Source organism: Polyodon spathula, chromosome 40 (genome assembly GCF_017654505.1).
Source record: "Polyodon spathula isolate WHYD16114869_AA chromosome 40, ASM1765450v1, whole genome shotgun sequence".
NCBI lineage: Eukaryota > Metazoa > Chordata > Actinopteri > Acipenseriformes > Polyodontidae > Polyodon > Polyodon spathula.
The window spans coordinates 2,098,241-2,116,671 of record NC_054573.1 but is presented as its reverse complement, the minus strand read 5'-3'; the positions used below and the strand labels follow the sequence as shown (position 1 = coordinate 2,116,671).

The following is an 18,431-nucleotide window of genomic DNA, read 5'->3' as shown; positions in this document are numbered from 1 at the left end:
CAATGCTTTCCTTGCAGTGACTGTGTGTTGTAGACTCGCCATGAAATTTTCTTCCCACAGTCTGTAAAGAAAGGGAATTGAAGCTGGAGGGAGGGGAGGGGGGGGGGGGGGGGGGTGTTAGGAAGGAAGCTTACGTATCCTCCACTTCATACCAGCTCGGAAATGCCTCTCTTTTTCCCACGTGAGTCAACTCTCTGGGTGCCGTTTCTCAAAATCCTGCACATCCATTAGTTCAGTCCGAGACCCTCTGACTGTGACACCCAACCTGCTCTTTCACGGTAATGTTATTGCTGGTACAAATTTAAGACTTCCCTTCCTTCCAGCCCCTCGCCTCTAAACCCCTAGCTGTGCCGCTTCCCAATAAGACACTGGTGGTGTGTGGGATTCAAACCAGTCCTGTAGCTTTACCCAGTAGGACACCTTCAGTCATTAAGTCAGCCAGAAAATTAATTGAAATCTTCATTGGAGCCTTCATCCCAGACCGTCCTTGTCAACTTGCTAGCCAGGTCCGGGACTCAAACTCCTTGCTCCCAGTCCCTCAACCCTAACCATTATGCTACACTGCCTCCCTCTTCCTGGAATGCTGTCATCCCTGCTCCGGGATGTTGTAATTGTTTCAGAAAGAGGTCCCGTTCTGGATGCAGGTTCTAGAGGTGTCAATGGAAGGAGGTGCTTTTCATCCCTCAGCCCCCCCCCCCCTTGTAATTCCACGCGTGTGTTCAGCCAGGCCGGAGCGGTCATGGTGTTGTGTGTGTTTTCCCACACCAGGCTCTGGGTGAGCGAGCTGAGAATGCTTTTGGGGGAGGATTGGAGAAAGCACTCATATTTGTTTAATTGATTTATGACACATTCTCCAAGCCTTTACAATGCTCCTTAAGGAGTCTCGCGGGGGCCTGCCAAGGTCTTGCCTCATTACTTCCTGTTTTCTGATGGCGAGCGGAGCCTGGCTTCCTGTTGGGGCCATTACCTCACCCCATTACTTCACCCGATGGGCCTGTCTGCTCACTGAACTTACTTTCTATTATTGCCCCTAAATCTGTTCCAAACAGGTGCTGAGCTGTGCTGTGCCAGAGACTTCCCCACCCCCCTGCCTCTGCAAGAAAAAGAATGGTGCCCAAGATCTCTTAACGCACACAGAGGGTTGACGATGAGAAGCTCTTGACCTGCCAGTATTTGTGCTATTGATGACTTATCTGTGTTTAATTTTGCTGGAAGGTGTCTCAGAATGGGGGGGGGATGGATGATGACTGTAGAGTTGAGGCACAGTTTGGTCTTAATTTAAACAAGAATCCTAATGCAAGTGGAAACACGTCCCATCAGTTTTGGGCTCCATAAGAATGCATCTGCGCATTAGTAAATTGTTCAAATCTTGCAGAGTAGCCCCAGCCACACAGGCACCCCTTCACTGTGGGGGGGGGGTGCCATGGGCAGGGCTACTTTGTTCCAACAAGCCCCACGCTCTTTCAGATGATGTCATAGAGACCTGGTTTGGTTCCGAACCACTCATGCCAGCGCAGGAAGAGCTAGCTGTTTTATATGCAAGACCCTGCAATAAGTTCTAAAGCTGTGACTGTCTGGCTTAGTGGTGCAGGGAGTAAATGAGTGTTTGTGTTGAGAAGAACACATGTTCAAATCCAGCTGCAGGAATGGGAATAAGAGATACACGTACATATCATTTAGTTAATTAAGCAGAGTTGAGATGCATTTACATAATTTTCAACTGCGTTAAGCAAAATATAGTTCAAGTTTCAAATATTTTGTCTGTGCACATCTATAGATGAAGTATTTATAGGGAATATATAATAAGACAGGTTGAACGTACAGGCTTCCAGATTCTGTTCTGCTGCTAGTCACCCTTGTGGGGTAGTGGGTTAGTTCTGACCCTGCTAGACACAGGTTGCAGGTTTGAATCCTGTTGAAGGAAAAACACTTTAAAAAAAAAAAAAAAAAAAAAAAAAAATTACATTAAATATCACTGCAAGTTTTAAAATGTTGAAGTAGTAAAGACTGGACCCAAAAATCTAATTTTGCGTCTTGTAGTTGAGGGTTTAAACCTACAGCAATCGGTGTGTTCAAAATCGAACGCCTGGAATCCACTCCAGCTTCGGACAATGCAACAGATGTGTGTGGGATTGATCAGGGGTCATGGGGGTGAATGAGGCAATCACAGCAGCTCGGAATTATCAGTGCTGACATCACAAGCAGAGCTGCTGCCATTGTGAGGAAATCTCACTGGCAAGACTGACCATCCCTCTCTGTGCTTTGCAATGCTTCCCTATGCTTTACCATCCCTCTCTGTGCTTTACAATGCTTCCCTATGCTTTACCAGACCTCTCTGTGCTTTACAATGCTTTATTGCAATTTGCTGTGGGAAACTTTTATAAGTGCCCATGTGTATGCATGGGGCTTGCATCTTTTTAGAATCAGCAGTTTCATATCTCATCTAATCTGGGCTGCTTTGCAGACACGAAACCCTGTTTATGCATATGCAGTTAGGTTGCCATTCCTCTCTGCGTGCTTCACTTGTGCAGTGAAAATACAGCTGTGCATGCACGGCCCTGTTCTTTTACCAAGGTGTTATTTCACCACTGGTAAACCCTCGTAGTGAAGTTTTTTTGAAGGAAACTGGCAAAGAAAAGACAGGCCGCTGGAAAAACAAAAGCCATTTAAAAAAAACGTTTACATAAACAAAACCTGCCTTTTTTTGTTTTGCAAAACCGCGCTTGAATGGAAGGAAGTCTTATAAAAAATTTTAAAAAAGGTTTGCAATGGGGCCGGGTTCAGGAGACGCTTGTTGTTTTACTCTGCAGTAAAGGACAGAGGAACCAAGGATATTGACGCTGCTGAACTCTTGTTATTCATTTGACCACGCACTTATCCCTCCTCTGAGATACAGTTGAAAAAACATCCGAGCTTGGGGTTAATCAATCACGTATGAAAACCTGGAATGGCTGAAACTGCTATGCAATAGGAGTCTTATTGTCATCCCTAGCATTGGGTGTTCACACCTATGTTTCTGCTCAGGCTTTCATCAGTGGAAAGACACAAGCAGTTCCAGATCACAAAATCGACGTTGCTGTTGATGTAAATGGGGAAACAGCGCCCCTTTGGTCTACAGAGGAATTGGCTCTTATGCTTACCTTTCTCCACCTGGTATCGTTTATAAAACACTGTTTCTTAATGGGGGTATTGCACAGCAGATCCCACCCAGTGGCCAGAAAATGGAACTGCAGCTAGGATATTCTATTCAATGTGAATGTCTTCAATCTAAGTTTTAAAAGATAAAAGAACGGCCTGTTTCTCAAAAGCCCTATAGGACACTTTGGCACAGGAGATATACAGAGTTACAACAGCAGTGATGGAAATAAGACCCCTATTGCACAGCAGTTACACTTGCAGTGCGTGTAGGAAACAAGTTCATAGTGCTATGCAATGGGAATCTTATTTCCATCCCTGTTGCACAGTGTTTGTTTTCCAGTTTCTGTATTTCTGATAACGAGATGATAACATGTGACACTGGCACAGCTGCGAGGACCAGAACACTGAAGTTTGAATGTGTGTGTGTGCGAGAGAGAGAGAGAGAGAGAGAGAGAGAGAGGAGAGAGAAAGAGAGTGTGTGTGTGTGTGTCACACATATATTAGTGCTGCCAGTTGTAACTTACGAATGGAAAACCTGGACCCTCAATGCAAACAATTACAAATGACTCAGAGTATGGAAAGATGCATGCTGGGAATAACAAGAAAAGGAAGGAATGGATAAGAGCACAAACACAGGTCTGCAATGTTCTTATAAGAGCCAAAAAACGGAAATGTCAGTGGGCTGGACATGTAGCACGAAGAACAGACAATCGCACAAGATACTAGACTGGATCCCAAGAGATATAAAGAGACCAAGAAGAAGAGCTCCAGGAAGATGGCAAGATGACATTAGGAAACACGCTGGGGCAGTGTGGACGAGGGACACAGCAGACAGGCTTGTGTGGAAGAATCTTGGGGAGGCCTTCATCCAGCAGCGGATTGAAAAAGGCTGAAGATGATGATATATAATATCCACACACACCACTCAATTTCCAATGTGTGGTATCCGAAGCATAATCATCAAGTTCAGAGAAGCATCATCTGTAATTGACAAACCCGGGACTGGAAGACCCAAAAAGCTGTCTAACAAGGATGAGCGAGACTTGAAGATAATATCCTTCAGGAATAGAAAGACGACGAGCGTTGATCGATGGACAACGACACCTGTGCCTTCTGCCAGTCCTGCTGTCAATTCAACGCTCGTCGTCTTTCTATTCCTGAAGGATATTATCTTCAAGTCTCGCTCATCCTTGTTAGACAGCTTTTTGGGTCTTCCAGTCCCGGGTTTGTCAATTACAGATGATGCTTCTCTGAACTTGATGATTATGCTTCGGATACCATGCCTTGAAAATCAAGAGATGCTTGATTTGTACTCAATGTGTTTCCTTTGTGCAAGTCAAGGTTGTTATAAAGCAGAAAACAGTAGTGGAGGCTTTGAGTAAACTGTTGATGCTCATAATGCATCAGAGTAGAACAATGGAACATGTCCAAGACTTTTGCACAGCAGCGTATATACAGGAAAAAACACATTTTATGTATATTTATATACAGAAAATAAGTTTGTTAACGAATTGAATTTAGTTTAATTGTTTGCAAGTAGATGCAGATGTGTTTAGTTGTAATGCAATATATATATATATATATATATATATATATATATATATATATATATATATATATATATATATATATATATATATATGAAAAACCAGACCAGCACTGGGGTTTGATCACGGCGTCGCTTGCAATGGGAACTCCTCGTGATCGTGCATGAGTACAGAAGATGCGGGTTCGTTTGAGATGCATGTTGGTCTGTGTGTCGCTTCGTGTTGGCCGAGCGGATTGCAGAGAGGGCGTGAGGGCGGGTTGTTTATTCTGGGCTGTATCGCCGCTTATACACAGTGCACGCTGCAGATAAGCTTATACAAGCGCGCAACACCGCGTCTGTTTAACACCCCGCGGGCCTCAGGCATGTCACGAAGAATATTAACCCTATACGTTCCCTGGTTAGAGGGCAAAACGACCATTTAAATGAATGAATAAATAAATACTTTGCTACTAAATACTTTGAGGACGATTCGCATGCATTCAGCATAATTAAATAGATGGAAAAGACAAGAATAATGAACGTATTAAAATTACCGTACATAGACATGCTACAGTTGCATATTGTTGTTATTATTATTATCAAGAACGTATATATCCCCCCCCCCCCTCTAATTCCTCGTTGTTATAGGCTATTACACCACGCATGAACGCCTAAAAGCCCCGACTGATCGCCTAATAACTTTTTAAAGGCCGGGTAAATACTTCTAATTACTTCCTTTAACTCTCTTTGCGCACAGCCGCCTCTGGAGGGGTACAGATCAATCCAAAGCTGCAGAGTTTAATGTTTCACACAAAAATCTGCCAGTTTAAACATTTGTAAATATTTACCTGGGTCGTGTTAAAAGGCAAGCGGGTGGTTAGGCTCAAAGTGCATGCTGTAATAAATAAAGCACGAACTTCATTTCCTCCCGGTTTATTCCTGTCGGACTTTTTTTTTTTGTTTGTTTGTTTGTTTTTTTTGGGGTGGGGGGGTGGGTGTAGTGCTATGTTTTGACGATTTCTACACTTGTCAAATATGTTTCAACTCGTTCAGCTTGTACGACGTGGAACAGGTTTTAGCCTTTTCGCAAAATTATTATGTTATTAATATTATATAATGAATTACAGATGCTTTGTAGTTTGCTACACGTATTTAAAAAATGACAACAATTAAAAAAAAATGACATTTTGAAATCTAAACATGAAATACTACTGTACCACTTATGGCATAGCTGCGTATTTCTGTTTTAGGGTGAAAATGTAATTTTGGAGCGAGGCTAACAGGTTAATGTACATCACACGCACTTAACAGATGTTTTCCGAGACCACGTTATTTTTTGCGGTTTTACTGTGCTTGCACGCACTTGCCATAGGGTTACCTTGATTAGCAAGGCTGATCGATATACTTGATAGCGTTACTCTATACCGTGGTTTCTCGGTGCTTTATTCCACCGTTGCTATGCTAAGGGATTCCTATAAGTGCACAACACATAGATCTATGGCCGTACTGTATGCATTTCACGCAAGACTGCGTCTAATTTTGCCAGGGATCCTGCAGAATAATGTAACCCATAACCAAACTCACTGTCGAGCTGGCTGGCACACACAGTTTTACAGTATTTCGTGTTTTGTTTGGTTTTTTCTTCTTCTTTTCTTTACCCTATATCTCTTGTATTCTCGCCAGAATCCACCAGCTACTGTTTTTTCCTCCTAAACGTTTAAAATCAACAGGAACCGCAAAGGGACCAGGCAGTGCCATCATTGTTTTTTTTTTTTTTTTTTTTTTTTTGAATGGGCGGTCAGTGAATAACATTTACTTACACAGGCAACTGCGTTCCTACAAAACAAAACGTTACGATTTTGGCAAACATACGTGCTCGATTACAATATGCGTCTAGGCGACGCAGTTTGGCATAAACAGCTTATTGTTTTTTTGTTTTATATTTTGGTCAACTTTAATATATTCCAAAAAAAAAAAAAAAAAAAAAACACCATTAGCATAACACATGTCTCGCATATATTCCAGGATATGGTTTACCAGACCTATGGGCTGTATATCCCAGGCTACAGCCTTACACATAGGCACCAAAGTGCCCGTGTATGATACCGTGTAATAATTGGCATTTTCTTGTAGCATTGACACCGTATCTACCAGCCCGAGTGTATGCCACGCCCGAGTTTGTCTGTCACACACAACTGCATTCATGGACTGGTCGGTGCGCTTTGTGTGTTTTTTAATGGGTATAGTGAAATTTAATTACTCGTATTTATGCATGGAGTAATTATTACTTGTAATTCTAGTTTAATTATCACCGTCCTGTAGGGGTACGTGAACGTTAAACCCACGCGTTCTATCTGCAGTAACCCAACGCCTATACTCGCAAGGCGAACGCTCACCCTACCCAAATCCGAAATCTCGAGGTCGAAATTTGTTAATTTAAACAAATATCACGAACAAATCCTATTTACTGGCAAAGACCGGTGCGACACCGACCTAAGTTCGTCTTTACGCGGATACAAGCAGACTGCTTACTCCGCGTTTCTGCGTGACGAAGGGGTCGCGTCAGGTGAAAAACGCATCTCGGTGGAACTAAGCAAGCGAAGGAAGCCCCGCTGAGTAATGATGCTTTGGTGACCTTGTCCCTCTTATATGCACAACACGTCAAGCGGAACCTGGCGGTCTATTCATTTGTCACTGTTCAGATTCTTGGAAGCATATAAGCTCCGTGGAGAGATGCGGAGAGGAAGTTATTGTCGACGTGTCGGGTATTAGCTAGCGTTTGGCAAGGGGCAGTGTACACACCCCATTTCTTGTTTTATTGGTAAAACATAATACTCGGAATCTGCGGGGGTTTATGAAAATGCATTGCAGTGTATGTCCCCCCGACCAACTATTATTATTAATATTAATAATAATACATGGACATCATTCTCCACCCCCCCCCCGAGATCCCCTATCAGAAAAGGATGTTGCTCGTTTGTAAAAAAGAATAAGATTTGCACGGGATGTATTGGTTTTGTTTTGTTTGTTTTTTTTGGATTTACAAGCTCATAGCTCTGTGTTGAAATGACAAATTTTGACCTATTGGTTTTTTCCTCTCCGGTTTGTTTATGAGTTTGCACGTTCTCAACGCAAAATCTATAGCTGCAGGTGTTGTGTACGTGGATAGAAACTACGCACAAAGACAATAGTGTTCCGAGCTACAGCATACGAACAGCTACGAAACAGGACTCACTTTGTAATGCTAGAGGTATTGCGAGTCCTTTATACAGTAGGCTTACGTACAATAATGAGTTCACATTATCATTCCTGATAAAAAAAATATGTTGCGACCTGTTAGGTTTTGTGGTTAAAAGCTAATTAAAACGGGTTTATCATTAAAAGAGCAGTGCTTCCCAATCCTGGTCGTGGGGACCCCCTGTGGCTGCTGGTTTTGATTCCAACCCAGCTCTCAATTACTGAACTAGACCTTTCATTGAACTCAGAATGTGCTCAATTAACCCTTTTTTTACTTGTCTCAGCTCCTAAAAAGTTGCAAAGTTACTTATAAAATGTTATAGTTATTAAAAGTTAGGTCGTTTAAGCTTATTTAAAATTGCTTTTTAGATGCTCCACTATAGATATATACGCACAAACCATATTGAGTTAAATAAAGTCACTCTTTCAAAGTCTTCAATGAATATTCGAACGCGATGACGTTGTTGTGTGGACCTGTCAACCCGCTGAACTCCAAAGTAAGTTCCGAAGTGTGCGTCTGAGAACCGGTCGTGTGATGTGAGGACGACGGTGATTTTGAGCTGGAGTGTGGAGCTGGGAGCTGTGGGGTGAAGCCAGGTTGATGAGATTGGCAACTGGGCAGACTGCGTTTCCCAGGGGCTCCGTAACGAGGTGTGAAAGAGGGCTTGAACTGTCCAGCAGAGCCCAGCTCGGCACGCTCACTAAAAGTGTAGAAAGGTTAACTTTATTTACTTGTGTTATGTCTTATAATTGTAAGGTAGATGCCATTTTAGGTGTGCACCGTTGAGTTTTAAAATTTAAAACTTTTCTAAATTTAAAACTGGCTGGAGAGAGAGATGGGCAGATGAGGGATGGAAATAAGACTCCCATTGCGCAGCAGTTTTACCCATTCCAGGTTTTAATACGAGCTGGATTAGTGTATAGGTAACAAGAACGGGGTATCTTATCAAACTCATAGTAGAACCAATAATTGATCACTGCTTTGCAACAGGAGTCTTATTTCTGTCCCAGAGGTATAGATCTCTATGTCTCTCCCTATGACCCATCTCCCAGTCCGTGGTTAAACAGTGGACAGGCTAATTGATCACCGTTATCATGACGTGTTACTAATTAACATTGTAAATCGCATCCTTTGCAACTAAGAGTTCTGCCTAATTAATCAATCAACGGTGTGCATAAAAGGACTGTATTTGCAAATCGGCTTGTCCTGTAAGCGTGAGTAAAATGATTGGACTGTGGACTGTTTCATCCATTGCGCGCAGCCTACACCTAAACACTACTGATATATCGGCGAGAACGACTCCAGCGTGTTACAACGTGTGAGCTGACGGCATTTGCAAAGAAAACAAAAACCCATAAGTTTTCTTTCCCACTTCACGAGGCGTCATCACCAGTTGCGAAACGTGTCAACAAAATGCATTCATTAGCAAAATAAAAAAAAAAAAGGTGACGATATTACGAAAAAATGTGGGCGTATAATAATATTCATCGGTATGTGTGAACGTGTGGGAATCTGCTGCCGACGGGTTTACACCTTTTTTTCAATGGCGCTGGGGGGGGGGGGGGGGGGGATTCTGCTGCCTTATGCCACCGAGTAACACCTCCGAAGACCCTCTCCACCCCCCCTCCGCTCCGCCTCGTCCCGACACCTCCCCAACAGCACGCTTTTCACGCCTCCGCTGTGAGAACTAACTCGGTTTATTACCAGTGGTGTACTCCTAAATCTTAAAACGTACCAGAACGCCAAGATATACATTTTTTTTTTCTGAAACACAAATGACTGTACACAAACTCACGTTCCATTTAAAAACCTGGGATAACATTTTAATGTTTTAGGTATATTGCATGAGTCTCTCACGCGACTTTTAGGCTACTCCCCCCCCAGACAAATTCGTTTTAAAAACATCTGGCGGGTCAGTATTGTCTTTGGTGGTTCATTTATTTATTTATTAGCTTTTTTTAATCCTGCGTGCTTTTTTTCTACCGCTTTCTACAGTGGCACGGGAACAATTAAAAAAAAAAAAAAAAGGGCGGGTGAAAGCCATTGAACAAAACCGTAATCCCTGCATATGGTGGAAGTCACGCAAAGCAAGGGGGTGCTACCGGTATAGAGTTGTAGGTGTAAGTATAACACAGCGAGCCATTGATACATCTTGAAGCTACTCTGCATACGCTTCCCTTTCTAAATGCACGATTGCTGGCTATACATCTCGCTGAAATTGTCTATCCGTCCATGGCAGTACACTGGGAATATACAAAATACAGTATATACCAGTGCAGCATATAAGAGTGACCAAGGTAAACACAAGGGGAAAGGCGGCTACAGCGGGCAGCGGTTTGCAAACTGCATCGCTGCAGAGCAGTGAGAAATGTTCGTGCATAAATATCTTGGCACGCTTTGTGTACCTGTAATTGCATAACGACAGGGAAGCACCAGAATTAACGCAGTTTGCACGCATAACGTCGGGTATGCGGATTTAGTTTGGGAACATTCAGGAACCACAGAGGCGGTTTCCTTGCTAAGCCACGTGTGTGTGTGTGTGTGTGTTTTTTTTAATCAGTCTGTGGTTTCACGCTGTGACAGATGGTTCAATGGAGTTCTGCCAGTTTTATTAAGAGCCTAACCCGACTGCCCGCGAATCCTCTCCCCCGGAAAGCCGGAGCGACACCTAGCTGTGTGGCGAACGCGTGGCATTCGGGCAGCGCATCTATTAGTATAAACCCGGGGTGTAGAATTGGTCTAACACACAGAAACTGGCAGTTCTAGTTAGAACCCAGTATTCAAACAGTACTAGTAATATTTGTGCATGCTTTTAACACACACACACACACACACACACACACACACACACACATATATATATATATATATAATTTGGGGGGAAGCACTGACAGGCCAATTATTTATACAAATTCACTTTAATTGTAGTTTTATTTTATTTCAAATATACTTTTAACACAACTTGCTGTAGTTCAGAAATCAAATACTAGTCAATACGCGACAATTTAGTGGTTATTTTACATCACATTGCACTCATAAAAGCGCCGTGAAAACAGACGGAACAGCTAGACAGATGCTTCCAAAACCCACGACAAAAGTCGTGTCTGGTCTGTCTGTAGGTGTGTGTTGTGGAGCCAGCTTCACCGCCAGCCTGTTTACGCGATAGACCTCGTTATTATTTCTAAAACAACAAGAAAAACATGTAACCTTTATAGAAAACAAAAGGGAGAAAGAGAGAAGCTAATTGCTTTCTTATTTGGGGTTCCATTGTTCCAGTCGGAGCCTGCACGCAGAGAAAGCTACAGATAATCGCGCAGACTGGCAGGCTATTCTAAACTACTAAGGATGACAAAGGAAGATTGTGTGTGTGTGTGTGTGTGTGTGTGTGTGTGTGTGTGTGTTTCTCTTAGTGTGCTAGATAGCCGGAGCGTGCCAGAGATTCAGTGGTGGACAAGGACTGGCAGCTGAGGCACGCGTTTCCTTAATTAATTACAACGGTGGCGGGAGGGATAGGAGCAACAGTTTGCAAAGCTGCCCTTTGTCCAAATCACCCCACCCCGCCCGTGAAAAAAGAAAGATTAGATTCTCCCTGGACAGGTTTCAAACTGAACAAGAGGTGGGATGGATTTGGGGGAACGATTAGACTGGCACACGCCAGACTTCTGGACAAAATCGAAGTAAGTTGTGAAGTATGGAGGGCGCGGCTTGCAAATTAATCGATAAGGTTGGTTTTTTTTTTTCACGTATTTTATTACAAAGCTGAAGGACAGTTTTATTGCAGAACTGCCTTATCTAACGAGGTGAGTGGAGGGGAACTTTCAAATAAATGCTAGGGAAAAAACTACACTTGAAACGTTAAAAACGTGAGTTAATAAAATACCCAGAGCAGGTGGAAGGACAAAGCATCAGGTAACCACAAAATCCTTTTTTATGGTGTTCTAAATAAACCGTGTAAACACCGGCTCAGGTTCACACAGAGCAGTCTACTACACCCAGACCCCATTGAAGAAAAAACACTAAAAACAGAGAAAATATTTAGCTTTGGTTAAGACCACGTCTTACAAAACTATACATGGAAATAATAAATAATGCAGTTTACATGCTTAACCCGACACCTGCTCAAAATCCCTTCCTTGCCTTTACGTTTATTTATTTTAAAACGGAGAAGAATGTTATCTCTCTCCATGCAAGACCGCTGCTATGCACCGCGTATGGAAGAATGGGGAGGATATCTCCTGCACTCTGCTGCTGCTTGGATTGTTATGAAAGGCATATGGTAGACACACTTCGCTTAGCATAAGTCGGTCCCGCCTGCGGGCCAAAACAGGGGGACCCTCTGTCGAGAATCATAATAGAGGCTTCGCCCTCCTAGCCACTGATGCCCAAAACAATAGCACAGATTTCACTGGACTGCGCGTCTGCCGCCGATTAGATTACAAAGGCAAGGGGCGAGCGGGCAAGACGAGACAGATAAAACATAGTTGTTACGAACTAACTCCTTTTGCCTCCTCTATATGCGTGTCACGATTTTATTTTATTTTATTTTATTACAACTTTGCAAACAGTTTGTGAACTCTATGGGGTTCGAGGAGTTTCCGTTACAAAATGCGTTAGAAAATAGATACACCGATATTTTTAAATAGGCAGATATTATTATTATTATTATTATTATATTATATTATTATTATTTTAAAGACATGTTATTGGTACAGACATGTATGGACATTACGTGCTAGTCATACACTTTTATTTTTTTATTGGGAAATACCGGTGTTTACCGTTTTGAAATTTGTTTTAGAGCAAAAGTTTATTTTAAAAAATACAAACACAGATACAATCTTAAAAGTTTGTAGGGTTCCAGAGAGTCGGTAGCCTATTTATATCAATATTAAATTGAATTGTTTGATCGTATTTGATTATATAAGCCCACCACGTGTAGTTAAACAGGCCGTGTGTAAAACGATGTGCCAAAATGTCTAGTCTGTCTGTCTGTCTGTCCGTCCGTCTGCCTGTGTTTCAGTCGGTGTTGTTGCTGCATTGCAATTCTAGCAGATGCTGGCGAATTAACAACGCGTTATAAATTGTAATCTTTGCAAACCTAGACTAGACTTCTTCCCCCCCCACCCCCCCAAGGCAGATCCTCGTTATTCCGTCCACGCAGACTAATGGTATGTCGACATTCGTGCTCCGCAGGTGTTGTCGTTAATAGGGTTTTAGCTGGGAGGTTGGGGGAGGGCGGGGTTTGGCTACCGGGTTTGGCTGCATTGTTTTCTTACCCGGGGGTAGCTGGGGGGGGGGAGGTGGGGTCCGGACGCGCCAAATTCCTCTGCGTGCGGCCAGTACAATTATAATTTTCTCAAAAGAATAAAGAAGAAAGCCGATTTGGGGGTGGGGGGGTTCAAGTCCCAATCCAGCTGCCCCGTTCTTTCAAAACACGCGACACAAAGATTACTCACAATATACTGTCAATAGACAAGTTAAACAGATTTTGGACACAACAGCAAAAATACATACATATGTATTTTAGGTGATGAAACATATTTGACTGTCGAATATAATAAAGCTTCTGTTGATATGCTTCACAAGCATATATGCATATTTATATATATGTTTACTATACAGAAAGGTATCGAAACACGCAGATTTCCAGCACCATCATGCAGTTTAGAACAAGATCGCCCTCAATAACAAAAACCAATCCATACAGGCCTACGAATCTATTCCTGGAAACTGCGAATTTCAAAAAGGAGTCGAATTCCGACACGGGACCTAATTCGACACTGTACCCCAAGAACGCAGCCCACGAAAAACAACGGGCGTCTAAGTGTTCTATCCTTTAAGAATATGCAGGCAGCCAGACTTCAAATAAAATGCACATTGGGAAAAAAAAGCCTCTTTCTGTACACGGGGAGTATCGAAATTTGTACAGGCGCCCCGTGCAAAGGGTGTACCAATGTGTACAGCAACACGTTCCAGAAATGCGCTAGATTCCTATATGCGCATCTAAGACATTGCCTCGCACACTGGACAAAATACAAGCGGCCCTTTGATTAATTCGCAATCTCGATCATGCACCCCCCCCCCCCCCTCCTTTGACCATTTGGCCTCCGGTGCAGCGTGTGTAATTTGGGACGAGGGGCGGCCGCTGAGGTGCAGTGGGCGTGGGCAGGAGGAATCCGACACCAGACGCCAGTCTATAAAAACGGAGTCGGGCGGCTTTCCAGCTTTAAAACAACTTTGAAACGTCAGACCAGTAACCAAGGCAGGAGGGAGCAAACGGGGTATTACTTTGTGACCCGCTCCTCCATCTCTTGCTTGTACGAGACATTATCCTTGCTGTCCAATTGGAAAACAATTTGATACGTCTATCTGCTATTGAGTCGATAGCAGCCCAGAGGCAAACCTCGAACATGGCTTTATGCTTTTTAATGTGTTTTCTGAGCTTGCTGTCCACGCATTTGGTAAGTTTTATGTTTTTTTTTTTTGTATGCGATTTTATTATTTTCTAATCACAGTTCGTTTATCATCTACCGTATTTTAAATTATTATTGTTTTGTCTTCTCCACTCAAAAAGGTATCTTCCTCCGGTGTGTTTGAATTGAAAGTCCATTCCTTTACGAGTTCCCGAGGCGTCTGCAGGAACCCCCGGGAGTGTCAGATCTTTTTCCGGGTCTGTCTGAAGCATGCCCAGGCTGTCATCTCACCCGAACCGCCCTGCACCTACGGAACCGGCTTGACCGAAATCACCTCCGCCGACCAGAGTTCAATCTCCCGCACCGCGTCTATCCGAGTCCCCTTCCACTTCAAATGGCCGGTAAGTTTGCAAAACTTGTGGTGTGTGTGTGTGTATATATTTACAAAATTAATGATTATCATCTGTGGTTTGCGGTTTTGTAATGATCTTAATCTTACTTTTGTTTTTCTCAATAGGGAACTTTCTCGCTTATAATTGAAGCTTGGAACGCAGAATCAGCCGAACAGTCCACAGGTAAGAATGCAGTACCTCTAATCCTGCTAGGGGGCGACTCCAGCATAACTGAATTACAGAACTACACGCAATAGCTGCAGGCCAGTGTCAATTCCAACAAGGATACGAGAATGGGGACTCCAGCAATTAATCGTTTTAACATCCAAAAAAAAAAAAAAGACATTAAAAAAAAAAAGAAGATTCGAGTAACAGCAGTGCTAAATTGGCATTTACAGCGCTTTATTTACAACGATCATTTGTGTGTGTATATATATATATATATATATAATTTGTATATATTCATGCATTTTAAATTCTTAATTTTTCCCCCCTCAGAAAACCCATCAAATCTGATCAGTCGCTTGGCGACCCGTCGAAGACTGGCAGTTGGCGAGGATTGGTCTCAGGACGTCCACTTTGGCGAGCAGAGCGAGTTGCGCTATTCCTACCACGTCGTTTGCGATGACCACTACTACGGCGACAGCTGCTCGGACTACTGCCGGCCCAGAGACGACACATTCGGCCACTACACTTGCAACGAAGCCGGGAACCGCGCTTGTCTGACCGGCTGGAGAGGCGAATACTGCTCAGAGCGTAAGTTAACAAACCTCCCTCTGCCTCCCTCCGAGTCTGGTGCTTGAATTCAAAAGAACCAAATTAATTTGAACAAATTTACTATTAGTAGTAGTCGTAGTCGAGCGTTGCCTAGCAATCGCTAATCCCCGCCGCAACCCGGTTAAGGATTGTTAAACATAAAAGGGTTTTGGAAAGAGGTCAATTGCCCCCTCCTTCTCCTGTCTTGAAATTTGTCTGCTGGGGAGCGAGGTGTGTGTGCTCTTTCTCTTTTGTTTAGTCGAACAATGTGTGCAAGGAGCGTGAGTTACACGGACACGCGTTGTGGCTTTAATGCGCTCCTCCTTGCGTAAAAAAGAAGCGGCATGTGGTGTGTTGTACAGGCGCCAGCTGCCTTGTTTAGTACTTCACTACTCGATGCGTGTTGGGACAGGGGAAAAAAAAAAACACACACACACAAAGTATTCAAATGTTCTTTCTTTGTTAAACAGCCATCTGTGTGTCCGGGTGCAGCGAAAGACACGGTTACTGCGAGCGCCCCGGCGAGTGCAAGTGCCGCATCGGGTGGCAGGGGCGCCTCTGCGACGAGTGCGTGCGCTACCCCGGCTGCCTCCACGGGACCTGCGGTCAGCCCTGGCAGTGTAACTGTCAGGAAGGCTGGGGCGGTCTGTTCTGCAACCAGGACCTGAACTACTGCACCAACCACAGGCCCTGCCGTAACGGAGCGACCTGCAGCAACACGGGCCAGGGCAGCTATACCTGTACCTGCAGCCCGGGCTTCAGCGGCACCAACTGCGAGACGGAGACAAACGAGTGCGACAGCAACCCGTGCAAGAGCGGGGGCAGCTGCAATGTAAGTCGGGCTAGTCGATTATCCGCCGAAATAGATGCATATGCACGCACATTATCTATTTTAAACAAATTAATAAATCGATCAATAAAGAGACATGCAACAAAATATGTTTTAAAATGACCCTTTATTTAATTTTCCAACCAGGATCTTGAAAACGACTACACCTGCACCTGCCCACAAGGATTTTACGGCAAAAACTGCGAGATCAGCGCCATGACCTGTGCGGACGGGCCCTGCTTCAACGGGGGCACCTGTGTGGAGAAGCCCGTGGGGGGGTACTCCTGCCGCTGCCCGATCGGTTACATGGGCTCTAACTGTGAGAAGAAAATCGACCGCTGCACCAACAACCCCTGTGCGAACGGTAAGCACCCCCCCCCCTTCTCCTAAACCACAGCCCATTGGGCAAAAAAGGGATTCCTATTGCATAGCAGTTTGATCAGTTTTGCTTATTTTAAGACACCTGCACTTGTAGCCTATACACTGGCTGATGAAGCTTGTATTCAAAACTACAAAGCTGTCTCTGCTAGCTGGAGCTTTCAAGCAATCTGATGTGTAACCCCCACTTATTTCCTTCTCCCAGGTGGCCAGTGTCTCGATCTGGGGCGCAGCGTGCTTTGCCGTTGCCGGCCCGGCTTCACCGGCCCGCGGTGCGAGATCAATATTGATGACTGTGCCCGGAACCCGTGCCAGAACGGGGGCACCTGCATGGATGGCATCAATGACTACACCTGCAGCTGCACGCTGGGCTACTCCGGCCGTGACTGCTCCCTGCGGTCTGACGCCTGTGGCTCTGTCCCCTGCCAGAACGGAGGCACCTGCTACACCCACTTCAGCGGCCCCGTGTGCCAGTGTCCCTCCGGCTTCATGGGCCCCAGCTGCGAGTACAGCCTGCAGCCCAGCGCCTCCCCAGAGGGCTCAGGGGACCCTTTCCCAGTGGCCCTCGCCGTGTCCTTCTGCCTGGGGCTGGCCACCCTGCTCCTGGTGGTCTGCGCCGCGGCTGCCGTCCTGCGGCAAATGAGGAAGAGCCAGCTTGGGAAGTCTGTGCGCAGCGGCCTGGAGACCATCAATAACTTATCCCAGTTCCCCCGTGATAAGGGGGCCCTAGCCATCCCCGGGAGCCCCTTCAAGGTGACCAACAAGGACGCAGAGCTGAGCGCAGAGGACAAGGCGGGATACAAGCAGAAGCTGGCTGACTGCAACCTGGCCGAGGGCAATAAGCAGCAGCACCAGCAGGGGCAGACTCTGAAGCAGGGCAACAAAAAGTCCGATCTGTTCCTCTCCGCCCCTCCCTTCCCGAAAGAGCCTGCCTACCGCCCAGTTTACATCATTCCTGAGCACATGGAGCAGTGTGTCTTTGCAACCGAGGTAAGGATCGCTCCCTTTATTGGAAATAGGACTCTGATTGCATAGCAGTTTGGCCCATTCCAGATTTTACTATGAGCTTGATTAACCACAGCGGGTAGGTAACAAGCAGAGGCATGTTATTTATTAAACTAGTGCCATCCAGGAATGGATCAAGCTGCTGTGCAACAGGAGTCTTAATTCCACATCTGGTATATTCTGCTACTTTTTAAAAGTAAGAAGTATTTTATTGTAGTCTTCTACTGGGGACATATGGAAGAAGCAAATATAATGCGGATGCCACCCCACCTATAAATTGAATACAAAACATTTTATGATGTGTCCAAAACTATTTTGTTCAGCTATTTTCAATATTTTGTTTAGGTGTTAAACTCAAAAGTTAAATCCAGGAATGGACTGAACTGCTTTGTAACTTCGATTGCTGATCTATTTTAAGCTTAAGATATCACAAATGTACTTTTTTTTAAAATTATTTATTATTTTTTGGCCTCCAGGTTTAAGCAGCAAGTTTCTCGGAAGACTTCACAACAGGATGTTGCTGGGAAATGTTTTTTAAGTCTTGGGACTTTTCTTTAAAAAAAAAAAAAAAAAAAAAGTATTTCTATATCAATATCTATATCTATATGTTTCTATATATTTATTTATGCTGCTCAATTATTTTTTTAATGGACTACTCTACAAAATCGTCTCACAGATATGAAAGGCGGATTAATCCTTTGGAGAGAAAGCTTGCCGGAACTTATTTGCACTACTTTTTTCGTTTTGTATTTAT

At 44.1% G+C, this 18,431-nt stretch overlaps 1 protein-coding gene across 1 annotated transcript; it reads left to right on the top strand.

The window, feature by feature from the left end:
- Positions 1 to 14,153: 14,153 nt before the first annotated feature.
- dlc (deltaC) lies at positions 14,154 to 18,210 on the top strand. Its single transcript, XM_041236215.1, has 8 exons — positions 14,154 to 14,365; positions 14,479 to 14,718; positions 14,835 to 14,892; positions 15,208 to 15,465; positions 15,936 to 16,297; positions 16,442 to 16,658; positions 16,878 to 17,662; positions 18,154 to 18,210. Exons 1-8 carry the CDS (start codon positions 14,315 to 14,317, stop codon positions 18,157 to 18,159), a joined length of 1,977 nt encoding a protein of 658 aa, XP_041092149.1. The 5' UTR covers positions 14,154 to 14,314; the 3' UTR covers positions 18,160 to 18,210.
- The last annotated feature ends 221 nt before the right edge of the window (positions 18,211 to 18,431 follow it).